This window comes from Tyto alba, unplaced genomic scaffold (assembly GCF_018691265.1).
Source record: "Tyto alba isolate M040663 unplaced genomic scaffold, T.alba_DEE_v4.0 Super-Scaffold_42, whole genome shotgun sequence".
Classification (NCBI taxonomy): domain Eukaryota; kingdom Metazoa; phylum Chordata; class Aves; order Strigiformes; family Tytonidae; genus Tyto; species Tyto alba.
The window spans coordinates 40566198-40582067 of NW_024881318.1; the positions used below are offsets into that span (position 1 = coordinate 40566198).

A 15870-nucleotide genomic window follows, 5' to 3' on the forward strand; every position below is an offset into this window, starting at 1 on the left:
GGTCTCACCACCCTCACAGTAATGGATTTCTTCCTTATACCTAATTTAAATCTACACTCTTTCAGTTTAAAACTATTACCCCTCGTCCTATCACTACACTCCTTGGTAAAGAGTCCCTCCCGATCTTTCCTGTAGCCCCCTTTAAGTCCTGGAAGGCCACTAGAAGGTCTCCCTGGAGCCTTCTCTTCTGCAGGCTGAACAACCCCAACTCCCTCAGCCTGTCCTCATAAGAGAGGTCCTCCAGCCCCTTGATGGTCTTTGTGGCTCTCCTCTGGACCCACTCCAGCAGTTCCATGTCCTTCTTATGTTGGGGGCCCAAGAGCTGCACACAGTACTCCATTATGTACTCCACAGTACATAATGTATGTCTATAGTTGTAAAACCCAAAAACTTACTCTCAGTTTTCCTGGATTCTCTATCTGACAAATTAAAGATTCTATGAACATACTGCTGCTTTCTCCAAAAGAACGATAAGCTTCTACTCTAAGCTACTCAGAAGTGGATAGCTTTCTAAAAATTAGATTGGAAGCTTAAATGTTGTTAGTATACATACAAGGATCGTCAAACTGATACTGTCTGAAAAAAATACACTTTATACTGTATAAATGTTTTTTTTTTTTAAAAAAAAAAGTATTTTCTTTGAATTCTTTATCACTCTCTCACATGGTTTCACGCTAGCCTGTGGGTTAATTATTTTGCACTGACAGTCCAAATTCAATATTTCAATTAAAATGTATTTATAACTGGTCTTCAGGGTGTATATTAGCACAAATTAAGTGCTCGAGTGTATGATCTGAAAAGAAGAATCCATCTTTTGGATCACTTCTAGCAAATAAGACACTTCCTCACCTCACATACCTAATTGACTATAGCAGTCATAGTCTTGGCAAGAAGAGCCTGGATACTGGTCAACAGTTTAAATGTTTCTGTTACTTGAGGAATATGACAAGATTTATTACAGGTCTTTTGCTAAAATTTAATGGCATGGATTTTCCAATTGAATTATTTCTAAAGGAAAAAAAAAGTAAGATTTGTATCATGTTAAAGGAGCATACCTAAAACTAATTGCATTTGAGTATGAATCTATTTACTTCATACTACAAGAATGAAAATTTTTAAGAAAAAGAAGATGATGAGGGATGAATATCTGTCTGGAACAGCTTGCACATGAAACAACAAAACCAACTTCTGTTTTTTCATGAGGCTAAAACAAAGGATTTGCACTATTTGTGACAAATTATATTTGCATCATAGAGTGATCCCTTGTATTTTGTCTAAAAGTGCTGATCCTTAGTTAATATGGGGATATTGCCTGGACAGGTTCTCTCCTGATGAAAATATTGTGCTTGCTTAACAATTGAAATAAAGAAAGCACACTGACTTTTTTTAAGCTCTTTTTTCTTTGGGATTATGCATAGTGGCTTGCAGATATCTGACCTACATCACAATGGAAGAGTAGAGCTTACTGCTAATACTTTCCTCTTTTCTCCTATTACATAACTGACATGTGTGGTTCCGTACTTTTAAAATAAAAATCTTTGTGAAGCATTTGTCCAAACAACCTAATACTTCTACAAATCAAAACAGCAGATTTTCCTATATAATTCTATAATGATCTTAAACATCCAGTTATACAGAGACAATTTTTGAGTGTTAAATGGACAAAACACATGACTATGTGATGCAACTTGCAAGGAATCAAATTTTAGTTACTAAATTCTCCCAGCTCATTAAATTACAAAGAAAATCTGTCCAGTGACTGCTGGTTTAGATAATTGGTGACATCCAAATTGGTTAAAACCATTGTAAATAATACTATAAACGAAATTCTGTAAGCAGATTGCCTTCACTTTTAAACAACCTTCCCATCTGTTACTGAAAATATAGATTAATCAGGCAGTAATGTTGTAGAAACAGCAAAGCAGATTGTGTCACAGCATTTAGTGCTAAATGTTAGACTTTCCCCAGGTATATACACTAAACAAAAAAGATCCAAACGCCTAAGGGGAAAAGGACAGCTGCAAGATTGAATGTGCTTTGATGGGCTCCTGCATATTGGTGTTTCTGTACACTACAGATTAACTTCTATTTCTATTGTATATACCTGGATTTCAGAGTGGTAGAAGTCCTGCGTGTAATTACTTGAAGTCTTGAATCTACCTATTGAAATTAATTCTTTAATATAGAATGACAAAAGTAAGTTCTTTTTTTATTTCAGATTTTTTTAATGCCTATTTAATAGCAAACTAATCGGGGGGTTCTTGAATGAAATGCACAGTTCAAATGAAAAAGGGGATTCCTGAAAGCAATTTGTTTATTAAAGTTTTCATCTAAGAAGATGCTTTTTTGGGGGGGAGGAAAAAAAAAAGTTCACAAAACTTTGAAAGGAATTAAGAACTGAGTGGTTTTTTCCTAGTTGTTTTCTCCTTTCAAATGCATGATGGCACTTCCTGTTCTTCCTTTGACTTTTATGTCTCATCCTACAAACAGGTAGAGACTGCAGATTTTCCTACATAGACTTTCTGAGATGTAGGCATTCCTAATTTGAATGCTGAAAGAACTGTGAGTGTGCATAAGAAAGGGGCATGGCATAAAATAGTCTAGCATGGCTCAATACTCATATGGTTGACAATCAGGCCAAAAATGAATAGGGAAAAGTCTTCAGAAGCTTTTTGTGAATGCATTGCAAACACTTTTGTCCTTCTGAAAATCGGTTGCTAAAGGCATAAGTTGTCCTCTGCACGTTAGTAACAGCATGAACTACTTGGGCTATATAGGAATGACTTAGTTACCTACAAATGCTTCTAATTTGTTTGACATCCCACTCCTAGTAATCCAAATTTATCTGGATTCATAATGCATGAATGAGCTGGACAAAGCTTTGTGACGGAAGTATGTGGATAAGCTTGATCTTGGTACTGTTTTCCTCTCAGTGTAAGCAGAAAAAAGTAGCATTTTGTTTACTTGCAAAACTCTTACCTCCTAATACTCTTCCTAGTAGCACAACAGCCACTGTTCAGAAGGAGATGGCTCTTCTGGATGTATTTTGCAATTCTCACATATAAATGTGAAGAAAATGGTTAGAAATCAGTATTAACTTCAAAACCTGCACTGTATGCAGAAAGTGAGGGTGTAAACCAAACTGATTACATATGTGGATGCAAAGTGTTAATGAATTTCAGGTAACCCCAAGAATTTAGAAAGTTTGTGTTGGAATAACAATTACCACGGAGAAGCTTCCTTGAATTGTTGCCCTAAGAATGTTGAACTGCAGTCAGTTATGCAGAGATTGTACTATCTTGCGTGTTTCACCCAGCTATAAAAGTTACATATAGCTTGTGTCCTCATATCAAAATAGGGGGTTTTTGTTGAATTAAAACAACAAATGGGGTCTTAAAGGTTTAAAGTTGGGATTCTTAAGTGTTTTTCTTAATGAATTTTAAATATATTCTGGCACATTACCAAGACATAACTTTCACAACCCCATAGGGATAGGGCACTAATGTGGCTGCAGTATTGGCACAGTAATAGGTACCAGCGTTTACATGTTACTAGAAGCATCTGTATGTTACTTGTAGTCTTATCCTGCCTTCACATTTTATATAACTCAAGATTAGATAATACAATTTAAATGAAAAATACTTTATTTAGTATATGTGTTTCAAACTAAATTTATTTGTTTTGCAAGTCACCTAATCTTGTTCCTAGTGGAATTTCAGATTGGTTAAGCTCAAGCTACATTGCACTTGCGAATGAATAATTTTATTCCATTTTAACTGTGAATTAATGGCTTTTTGTACTGCTGCACCTAGAAGAATATACCTTTCATTGAGTTTATTGCTTTCCTTGAATAACTGCAACATAGGGGATATTTTCAAAATGTATATTAATCATAGATATTATATTTTTTAAACAAATTGTTAAAATGTAAGTAACTGAAGAATCCACTCAGTTTTTTCTTTTTAAAAATCTTAATTCAGCAATTATTTCAATGCAGATAACTTTATTTCATTAAATGGTAAGCAGGTCATCTTATTCACTTAACTGTACGTTTTCAACAAAGGTTTTTTTTTCTTTTAACTATTAAAAACCTTAAGGTGCCTTCTGTATATCAGCTTTTCATTATGGACCTTTTTAAAAAACACGCACCCTTGTAACTTTTCAAACGGAATGGTTGAATTGGACTCTAGTTCTGAATTCTACTGTGCTGTATATTGTGATGCATACGAGGAGAGAAACAGATGGGGTTTTTAATTGTTCTTTCAGTCTGCATCAATCATTGGTGCAAATAAAAGGGATTGTTTGCTGGTTTTAGAAGCACACTGAACTCCTTTTAGGAGCTTAAAATAAACTGTATTGTAATGAGGATGAAAGGATGTGGTATGAATAAATTATGAATTTATTAAGTGAGCTGGGAAGTTTTCTTTAATGCAATAAAATTTGCACTGGTTTAGAGACTGTTTTGAACTGTTGAAAAATGGCATCCATTTCCTGTGATTTGATTAACAAGTGTTTCTCTGTAATGTTTTTGTACATTTGACAAATGTTTCTTGAGTTTAAAAGGGCACTCTGCATATTCTGAATCCTGTATAGATGACTAAGGAACAATTTTTAATGTATTTCCCAAAATAAAATACGTATGCATCCTGTGTAAAAATTTCACTTGTTTAGCTTTTTTGCTCTTGGACCTTACCTGCTCAACAGAATTTAATATTAAATGCAAATTCATCTTAATAGTTGGGCAAAAGCTGAATTTTTACTTTCAACTGCCTTTTTCAGGAACCGTTTCATAGTACCTCAGTGACTTCTGAATGGTGGAAAAGAGCAGGAGGGAGTATTTGGGGCAGAGGAAGAGAAGAGGTGGGATTCATTTGTGGAGATTTGGTTCCTGAGAGAGGATGGCTCGGTGGTACCTTAAGCAAGACATGGGACCTGGTGTGGTTTGGGCTCAGAGGGCAACTGAGCACCAGAGAGCCACTCACTTACCCACTTACCCCTTCCTTCCCCCCCCCCCCCCCCCCCCCCCCCCCCCAGTGCTGAGAAGGAGAAAATAAGCAAAGACTTAAGATTCGAGATAGGTCAGGGAGGGATGACTCACCCATTACAGTCACAGGCAAAAGACAGACAGACTCATTAGGGGAAACAAAAAGGAACATACATTTAATAGCCACTAAGAACAACAGCACTTAACAGAGTAGAACAGTGAGAAGCATTACTACATCTTGAAAACACCTTCCCCTCACTCCTTCCTTCTTCCCAGCCCCAGTTTTGCATCCCCCTTTCTCTACCTTCCCTGCTCCAGTGTGGAGACCCTCTCACAGGAGACAGTCCTCCATGAACTTTCTCTGACGTGAGCCCTTCCCACAAGATGCAGCTCTTCCCAAACTGCTTCAGCATGAGTCCCTCTCACGGGCTGCAGCTCTTCCTGAACTGCTCCAGCGTAGGTCCCTCCTGCATGTCGCAATCTTCTTAGTGACAAATTGCCCCAGCAGGGGCTTCCCACAGTCCTGGCCACGTTTGGGCACAGCTGCCTGTTCCAGCACAGGGTCCTCCACAGGCTGCAGGTGGGCAACTGCTCCACTGGTGGTGACCTCCATGGGTTGCAGGGAGCGCGTGGCCCTGCTGTCTCACTACGGGCTGCAGGGGAGTCTCTGCTCCAGCACACCTCCCCCTGTTTCTCTTTCCTTCCCCGACCTTGGTGTTCACATGGTGTCTCCTTCACAATGCCTCCTCCCAACTCTCAACTCCTCCTTCCAGGTTGCCCCTTTTAAGTATCTTCTCAAAGAGGCACAACCATCATTACTAACTGGCTCAGCCCTGGCTGGAGCCAGGTCTGACTTGGAGCCTGGGGAACTTCAAGAAGCTTCTGACAGAGGCTGCCATTGTACCCCCTCCCCCACTATCAAAAACCCCACTGTGCACACAAACCCAACACAGGCAGTCAGTCCATCAATCTGTTAGTAAAAAATAAGAACACCAGACCTTAAAGACCAACCTTTCTGAAAAAATGGATACACGCAGCACAAACTGGTAGCCTGTGGAGGCTCATCTTTTCAAGCCTGTTTTTAGGTAAGGAGAGGTCAGGAACAGTTAGTCTTGGACTTTCATAATCTTGTTAACATCACAATGACTTCTCTTGTTTTGCTTTGACTGCTTTTGTCACTGCTGTCTTCTTAATGCTACACTGCCTTCATAAACTGCTGCCTTTAATGTGGCCTATTGAGAGAGAAGGCTGAAGGAGGGAGGGTGCAACAGGCAAGAATAAAAGCTTGCATTTCAGGAATCCCCAAAGAATCACGAGCACAGGATTTGGGTTTGAAGCTGTAGAGAGAAGGGAACTGCTGTCTCCTGTGTAAAAATCAGATGGAAAACCTCACGGAATGTGATGGTAGAAAGCGATAGCAAGAAGGAGCTGGCTTAAGGAAGGTATGATCCTTCATGTGTTCAGAGCTACCATCAGAATACTCATTTAGTAGTAATTCTCCCCTGTTCTGTAGAGACAAAACTACTGTCTACAAAGAGAAGTAAAGGAAGAGTCACTTAACTTGTCCAGCTGGAGAAAATCTGATGGGGTCCAAACAGAAACACAAAGGTCCTGCCTCTGGGTAAGAATAACCGTATACACCATGTTGTGGTTTGAGCCCAGAGGGCAACTCAGCACCACACAGCCACTCACTCCTTTCCCCTCAGGGATAACAAAGAGAAAATAAAGTAGAAGACACCAGAATCGAGACAAGGACAGGGAAGGATGCCTCACCCATTATGGGCACAGGGAAAGGCCAGACTCGTTAGTGGAAGAAAAAGAACATCAGTTTAATTCAACACTAATAGCACTTAACAGAGGAGGCCAGTGAGCAGAATTACCACATCTTAAAAACACCCTCGCCTCCCGCCCCTCCCTTCTTCCCAGGCTCAGTTTTGCTCCTGGTATCTCTACCTCCTCCCCCACAGTTGTGCAGGGGGCAGGGGGGGTTGCGGTCAGTTCATCGCCCATTGTTTCTGCTGCTCCTTCCTCCCCAAGGGGGTGGACTCCTCACACTCTTCCCCTGCTCCAACGTGCAGCCCCTCCCGCAGGAGCCAGTCCTCCACGAACTTCCTCCAACATCAGCCCTTCTCACCGGGTGCAGCTCTTCCCAAACTGCTCCGGCGTGGGTCCCTCCCACATGCCGCAATTCTGCCAGTGACAAATTCCCTCGTGTGGGCTGCCCTCAGAGTCCCGGCCTTCTTTGTGTGCACCTGCCTGCTCCGGCGGGCACGTGCTCCGCCGGTGACCCCCATGGGTGGTGGGGCTGGGATGGCCCTTCCGAATCACCACGGGCTGCAGCGGAGTCTCCGCTCTAGCGAACCTCCCCCCCGCCTCCTCCCCCCCGACCCCGGTGTTTGCACGTACCCCCTCCTCAGCTCCCCCACCACAACTCCGACTCCTCCTCCCGCGTTCCCCCTCTTCCGTTGCTCCTCGCAGCGCGAGGCCGCCGTCGCTGATTGGCTCAACCCTGGCAGGAGGCGGGTCCATCTTGGAGCCCGTAGTCCCCTCCCCCGCTCCCAAAAGCTCCGCCACAGAAAGCCAGCATGCACCAGTGCGGGCTGGGAGCAGGCGAGCTGAAGAGCAGTTGGGCAGGAAAAGTCATGGGGGTCGTGGTGGAGACCAACCTTACCGTGAGCCAGCAGAGTGCCCTCACCGCCAAGGAAGCCAACAGTGTCCTGGGGTGAACTCGGCAGAGCATTGCCAGCAGGGGAAGGGAGGTGACCATCCCCCTCTACTCAGTGCTGGTGAGACATGTCTGGGTGCTATGTTTGAACTCTCGGCTCACTACTACAAGAGAGACTTGGACATCCTGAAATGACTCCAGTGAAGGGCCACAAAGGGGATTAAGAGCTTGGAGCATCTGTCACACAAGGGGAGATAGACAGAGCTGGCACTGTTCAACCTGGAGAAAGCATGGGGGCAGGGAGAATCTCATCCATGTGCCTAAGTACCTGATGGAGTAGGTGGGGAGTAGGGAGCCAGACTCTCAGAGGAGGCAATGGGCACAAACTTGAACTACAGGAGAATCCACTTAAATGTTTTAACTGTGAGGACAGTGAAACACTGTAAGAGGTTGCCTGAAAGGTTGTACACTCTCCATCCTTCAAAAAAATGCTCTGGACACCACTCTGCTTCAGCAGGGGTTTGCACTACAGACTTCCAGGATTGCCTACCAGTCTTAGTGGATCTGTGGGGATGGGTCGCAGCCAGAAACTGCTGGGAGGAGCAGAGGCTTGCTTTGCTTGATTACCATGCTAGTTTAGCAGGATGTTCTGCCAATTTTGTTTTGGTTTCCTCAAGGTATTTTCCTTTAGCATTTTTTTCTACAGTGTCATACTGTCTGAATTCAGAACCTTGCCAGTTAAAACTGATTACATATATCAATGTTACGCATGTTGTTTCCTGGAGTTCTAAAGAGATGAAATAACAACCTATCAGGTTGTGACCAGAGTCCCTGTTACTCACCCTGAAGCTTAAGGCATCTGAGTTTGCTGCTGAGCTTCAGGCTTGCTGTACAACTTTGCCCTTGAAGAGCAGAAATCCTCTCAAAACCGCTGTTAAATTCAAGGAAAAGCTGCTGCTCCCAGAGAGCACTTCCTGTTTGTCATTACGTTTTTGTATCACAGGTTTTGAACTGCTGTTGGAAGACTTTGGCAGCTGCTGGCCTCAAGTTTTACTGCAGATCATACCACAGTAAAGTTGGGAAGTGCACAGGGGCAGAGAGAGTACTACCTCATTAATCACTCCTAAGTTGGGTATTTGATTCATCCGTGACCTAAAGCCATGGTAGAAGCAGGTGATTTACCAAATGGAAATTATGCTGTACTAAGGTGGTCACCTGCTACAGCACAGTAACATCTGCCAACAGAGGGAGCAGGGAGTATTGTTTAGCTGGACTTCACCAGTGTTCCAACACTGTTTCCTACAGCCTTCTCCTAGACACTGTCAGGATACAGACTGGATGGATGGTCTGTAACATGGGCAAGAAATTGTCCCAGGCTGCACTGAGGGTGATCAGTGGTCTTTACTCAGGCTAGCAGCCTGTCGCAAGCTGGGTCCCCCAGGGATTGATGCTGGGCCATCAATACCTCACACTTAATAAATGATCTGGATGATGGGATTGAAAGCACCAAGTTTGCTGATGGCAATAAACTGGGTGGTGAGGTGGACATGTCAGAAGGGAGAGCCATCTTTCAGGGAGACCTGGACAGGCTGACCAGTGGGCTAGCAAGAACACCACGAAGTTCAACGAAGAGAAGTGCAAATAGGCCAGCACAGGCCAGGAGCAGGATGGCTGGGGAGCAGCCTCGGTGAGAGGGACCTGGGGTTCCTGGTGGACAAGCTGAACCCAAGTCAGCTGTGCACCACTGCAGCAACCCAGGCAAATTGGATCTTGGGCTGCATTCTCAGGGGCATTACCAGCAGATATACAGACGTGATCATCCCACTCTACTCAGCGTTTGCCAGGCTGCACCTGGAATACTGGGCCCAGTTCTGGGCCCCACAATTCAACAAGATGCAGACTGGAGAGGGTCCAAAGGAGGGCCACAAATATTACCAAAGGGCTGGACAAACTGCCCCACGAGGAAAAAGACTGGACTTCAGTATTTTCGCCCTGGAAGAAGCTCTGGGCAGACCTCATGACATACAGGGCAGCTACAAAGAGGACAGAGGCTTTCTCTTCACAAGAAGCCACATGGAGAAGGGACAACAGGTACAAAATTAAAATGAAACATTTCCTGATACAAAGTAAGGTTTTTCCTACTGTACGAGCAATCAGTCACCAGAACAAACTTCCCAGGGACACAGTAAGTTCCCCACCACTTAAGGTTTTTAAAATGTTACTGGACAGGGTGCTATACAAGCTCATCTAGGCTCATTTTCTCATGAAAGGTTGGACCAGATTATCTTCTCAGGACCCTTCCAACCTGGACTGTTCTGCAATTCTAAGTCATAGTATGGCTGATTTGCACTTACAAACTCAGGATTGAAGAATGAAGCAGCAGAGGAACCACAAAGATTCTAAGAAACAAGTGGTGCAAAAATGCAGGAAGCAGTTATTAGGGATTAGTCTATATACTTCCTTGCACTGATAAGGCCACACATTCTCACTGACAGCCTGACAAAACTAACCAGAACTCTTTTTCACTATTAGGTATTAGTTGCACTGCTTCAAGAACGTATTCCCAACTTGTGCAGACTGTGAAATTCTCAGCATTGTGAACTGAATGCTAGTGCCTGTTGATATGACTAGCCAGCATTATTCTTTAACTCATGCTTAACTACTACTGCTAACCCTCTGCCTTTTCTGATTAGTTGTCATGCAAAATTAGCCTATTATTATTCTTCCACCTGAACAGAATATATTAAAGCTATTTTTAGTGTTTCTTAATCCTCAAGTGGAAACTTCAAGCAAAACCTTCTAATGGCTGGCTTACTGATGTTCCATGTTCAGTACCAATTTCAAGAGCAGAATGCTGAAATACTTGTAGAATCGCAGAATGTGTTGAGTTGGAAGGGACTGATGTGGATCACTGAGCTCAACTCCATGCTCCTCACAGGACTACCCAGAATGAAACTATATGACTAAGGTCATCATCCAGATCCTCCTTGAACTCTGACAGGCTTGGTACCTTAATCACTTCCCTGGGGAGCCTGTTACAATGACTGACTTCATTGAACTTAATTCTGCCAAGTATCAGCTGAAGGCTTCATGTATTAGCAATCCTACACTCAGTATCAAAAGCAAGTGACATGATTCCTCATCTGGAAACACCATCCTTTAACTTAAGAAGTTCCAATTTGTATGTATTACAAGTTCTCACAAGAGAACTGAATCAAGACTGAGGTTTGTGGTTCAAGTTTGGTCTGCATGATGCAGTTAGTCTAGACTATTATTTACGAGATGGCCAGTAACAATATGCACTGTGAAGTCCCATACTGAAAGAACCACAAAAAGGGTTTATTTTTTGTATGACATCTGTCTTTACTTCTGACTTGACTCTGACTTAGATGTAGAAGCTCTCAATGAAGAAAGCCGGCGCCTCTTTGCAATCTGCTCCTGGCGCTTTTCCTTGGCTTCCTGAAAAGCAAAGCAGTGTGAAATGAGTACCAAGATGTCACACATAATCATGCACTTCAAAACACCTACAAAGGAAGAAACTAGGGAGAATGGAGCTTGAAGAAAGTGCTAGAAAAAACTGATTCCTTAAGACAATAAATAAAAAAGTTTCCCTTCTTCACAGATCACAAGAATTCTACAAATATCTAAACCTGTGCAGACTGATGTCTTTAAACAATATGGGCCAGTGTCCAAGATTACAGTAAAAATACTAATGCAGACTTTTCAACATCCTACAGGTTGATCTACTCTTCAGTTTCCATCTGGAAATCATGAAACATTCAAGTACTGTGCCAAGTATTCTAACAATACTGCTTCAGCAGTCACTGCTGTTTCAGGTGCAAGAGAAAGCATCCAAACAGATTTTTGCCAAGTTATCTTCCATCCAGATCAACTGCTGGATCCTGTTTCTCCATGCAATCACTCAAAATGCCTGCCCATCCGAGTTAAAACTAGAACTCATTTGAACTAAAATTGCTACTGCAAAACTTATCTTCATAGGTCATAACTGTTGTTTTCTTCAAAATCAACTCAGTTAAATTAATTGATCTGGTTAATTTCTACTATTCTAGGACTGGCAAAAAAATGATAGAAATGCTCACAAAAGCATTTGACCAGCAATGTTTATACCTGAATTCAGGCATTCCTATGAAAAATGAGATAGGTACAGAGAAGCTCTATGCATATAGTCCAGTTTATCAAATCCCCTGATTCTGGGGTATGAGGTATTCCATATAGATGAGTTGTAAGAGCAAACAAACCTTCATTCTCTTGGCTAAGAGCTTTGCATATTCTGCTGCCTCCTCCTTATTCTTTTGAGTGCGCTGCTTCTTCAGAGCAATACGTCTGCGTTTATGTTGCAGAACTCGAGGAGTCACCAGTCGCTGGATCTTAGGAGCCTTGGTTCTGGGTTTCTTGCCTAAAGAAGCATTACAAATCAGAAGTGGCAGATTATCTTCCAAAGAGGCCTCATCCAACAAACTTAAGAGCAAGTTCCATTTACTGTTATGGTATCATTAGTGTACTACATATTACAGCAACTTCTATAGAGTTCAACCTCTTTACATGATTTTGCAGGAAAAATTATCAATTACTGTCAGATGTAGCATTAACAAGACAGTCTTAATGCTTATGATTTGTTATCAGCCATGCAGTGTGAAATAATGCATCTAACTCCCTGCATTCTTGTAAAAATTCCTAGCTTCTCATCAGGCCTGTCTTAAATAGATCTACATGGCCTATCACGAGCAAACAAAACACGTAACTACATGAATCTGTAAAATTTCACTACTCAATCCCATCCAACTTCAGTAGTCACAAGCAACAGTCTGATGTCCACCAGGATCACATTCTACTCCTATGATAGAATAGTTCATATGATGCAAAAGTAGCGGTCTTTCACCTCGTTCACTGTGCCTAAGCTTTATCATGTCCTTTCTGCTAACAATCCTCACCTTTTCTGTTCCCTGATCAAATGTGAAAGAACCCAGCATGAAAATCTTAGGTGGTGAGCAAAACAGTGCCCTTCCAATAAAAGCTCATCTCAGAGACTGCCATAAGCAACAGGAAAAAATCTTAGCATCTTCTCTACATACTGCTTTTTTATCTCTACATCATAAAAACATTTCAAAAACATTCCACCTCATGTATAATCTTCTTTTATTAACATTTTTGGATTATTCTCAGAACCACTAGCAAATACTAGTCCAGACAACTATGAAGCATGTAAAAACAAATTGTGCCAAAGTAGACAGAAAGGGAAGAGAGGGGTAAAACAAATGGGGCAACCAAGAATCTCTATGTCTCATCCGTAAGTTACAGCCGACAAAGCTTAAATACTATGACAGCCAACTCCTGGATCTACTACTATAGCGTGCTTCATTCACTGCAGTACACTGGACACCTCTTTGGTTTCATGTAATTCGCAGCAAAGAGGTGTAAAATTTGAGTTCTTACCCTCTTTGTTCAGAGGCTTCCTCACAACATACTGGCGAACATCATCCTCCTTGGACAGGTTGAACAGCTTGCGGATTCTGCTAGCCCTCTTGGGACCAAGACGACGGGGCACAGTTGTGTCTGTCAGCCCAGGAATATCCTTTTCACCTTTGAGAATGTAAGTTTAAACATGCCAATTAATCCTGCACCTACTGAACACCAGCTTCCTTAGTGAGTTTCAAGTTTAAAATGTATAAAATTTCAAAATAGTACTAGATAATCCTTGGCTTTCACCTGCCAATAGTACCACCTTGAGCTATTCCCTGACAATATAATGCAATCAGATTGCTGGCAGCAGTGTTTCAGGGAACAGTTTTAAAATTAGAAGAATTTAATGCTCATAAGGAATTTCAAGACAAATTCACACTCTACAGTTGGGACTGCATTTGCATTCTACAGAACTTCTCAGCCACTAGCAATCGGACTCCTTCCAGGTGCCTACTTCGACCTATTGCTTGCTTCATTCAAGCTCTTACCCTTTTTCACTATGACCAAGTTCAGAACACTCAAGTTGGCATCAACAATGCAACCACGAACAGATTTGCGTTTTCTCTCTCCAGTTCTTCTGGGGCGATAGCAGGAGTGGCCCTTGCTGAGCAGAAGGCGGACACGTCCATGAGTCAGGACACCTTGCTTCATGGGGAAACCTTGTTTGTCATTGCCACCACTAATCCGGACAACATAGCCCTACCAAAACATAGAAATACACCTTTTAGTTGCCTCCCTGCCTCTATTACTTCAAGGAAAAGTGGTATCACAACATACTATTCAAAATAATGGGTACTGCACCCATGACGCAGCAAAAGTTGCTGTTACTGCCAATGCAAGCAAATTCTTTGACCAATGCCACTCCCATGGTTTGTGAATTTTACTTAACAGATGTGAAAAATACCTCTGCATACCAGAATTTACACTTATTCTAGTTACCTTCAAATATATATGCTGAAAAATTAAATTACTATCCATTTAAAAGTTTTTAACTACACCAGACTGAATTTTGTCCATTATAATCTAGCTCTTCCTTAATCCTAAACCTGACCAAAGCCTGTTATCGTCACAAACTGGAACCTGCGTACAACACCAGAATGACTTGAGAAGGGATATGTGGGTAAAAAGAAAGAGAACAGTAAAGCTTTTATTTCCTTCCTTGGGGAGGTGGCAACAGAAGAGATTGACTTACTAAAATTCGTCTGGACTGTCTGCATTAACACTCAACTATTTCAAGCCAGTTTACCATGCCCAGCATGCTTTTTTCCTATGCAATAGCAGCAGCTTAAAGACAGGACAGACAATTTTGAGCTTTTTAGGTAATGAAGGGATCAGCAGTTTTACGGTACAGATTTCATTTGTGCTAAATACCAAGACAGCATTCAAACGAAGAACAAAAAACTACTGCAAAGACCAACAAGAAATTCTAAACACTAGACTTCAAAAAAAAAACAAAAAAAAAGGCACTGAGATAAATCCAAGTAGCAGAACAGGCTAACCCAATAACCGAATTCAGTATATACAGCAAAAGAAACTTTCAACATACACGTCAAATGTACATCATACAAGCAATGCATTGCAGCAACTGGATACAGGAAAAATTTTGTAATTTAAGCTCCTTAAATACAGCTCTGACATACTTCTACACTCCTTACCTTCCACTCCTCACCAAGAGAATCAGCCGCAACCTCTGTGGCCATCCGTTTCTCATAGAATGTTCTCAGCTTGCGCTCATCATCCACTTCAATGAGTTTCTGGCAGCCAGTGGCTGGGAAAGAGATGTTCAGCTACCAGAATTAGAACAAAAGGAAAACATTAGATTTGGTTGAAACTTCTCATGAGATACTTTAACAGAGAACTACCATTTATCTCTGTTTCATCTTAGCATTTCAAAGCTGCAATTCACCACCTGCTTACATGAATGCTTATTAGCCATAACTTGCCATTACTGTGCTGAGCACCAGGCAGGCCTGTCCTTGGCCACACTAGGCTGTATTATTCATTCAGCTACACAGAACACTGCTTCTGCTATTAGCTGGCGCTTGATCCCCTTCAAACAGACTACAATCGGACAAGTCGAGTGCAACAGAAACCTGTTCTCTCTTCTTCTGCAAGCCCTTCGCAGCATATGTCGTATTAATAAATGCATAAGCAACCTGAGTGGAGCTACACCTGCCGTTGTCGATTACCTGTGCTTCTCGGTAGCCGGTGGAAAGCCCAGCGCCCCGGGAACGCCTCCCAGCACCTCCCCCTCGAGCACGGCCTGATATCCGCACAGGCCCACCTCCAGCACACAGTGTCTCTCTGCTAGGACCTACCACTGACAGTGCAGGCCTCACACTCCTACCCCTTCCAAGCGCAGAAACGACCCCTGCTGGGCTACCAGAACCTTGAGTTCGACGGTCCAGCGGCAAAAGAAACCCTACTGTGGAACTGAGGCCCACGCGGCCGCCATATCACCCAGGCGACAATCCGCGCTCATCCGCCCCCCAGGGGCGCTCCATCCCCGCTACCAGGGGCCATCGTCCCCTGCCAGCTGGCCCGCAGGCAGCACTGAAGCCATCTAGGGCGGCGGGGGGGGGGAAACGACCCAAGCACGAGCGCGGCCCCACACCGCCCCACCTTCATCCTCGCAGAGCCGCTCCGCCGCAAGAAAGGGCCGTACTTCCGCCCGCAGCCCACTCATACCTCCGCCAAATCTCGCGATAGCGGCATCTCCCGTGCCCCGCGTGATAAGGGC

The 15870-nt window shown here is 42.8% G+C and overlaps 1 protein-coding gene across 1 annotated transcript; it reads right to left on the reverse strand.

Moving 5' to 3' along the window:
- Positions 1 to 10967: 10967 nt before the first annotated feature.
- RPS6 (ribosomal protein S6) lies at positions 10968 to 15844 on the reverse strand. The gene is made up of 6 exons (XM_033003833.2): positions 15753 to 15844; positions 14786 to 14917; positions 13619 to 13829; positions 13104 to 13250; positions 11909 to 12066; positions 10968 to 11108 (listed from the first exon to the last, which is right to left on the reverse strand). Exons 1-6 carry the CDS (start codon positions 15756 to 15758, stop codon positions 11013 to 11015), a joined length of 750 nt encoding a protein of 249 aa, XP_032859724.1. The 5' UTR covers positions 15759 to 15844; the 3' UTR covers positions 10968 to 11012.
- Between the last annotated feature and the right edge of the window lie 26 nt (positions 15845 to 15870).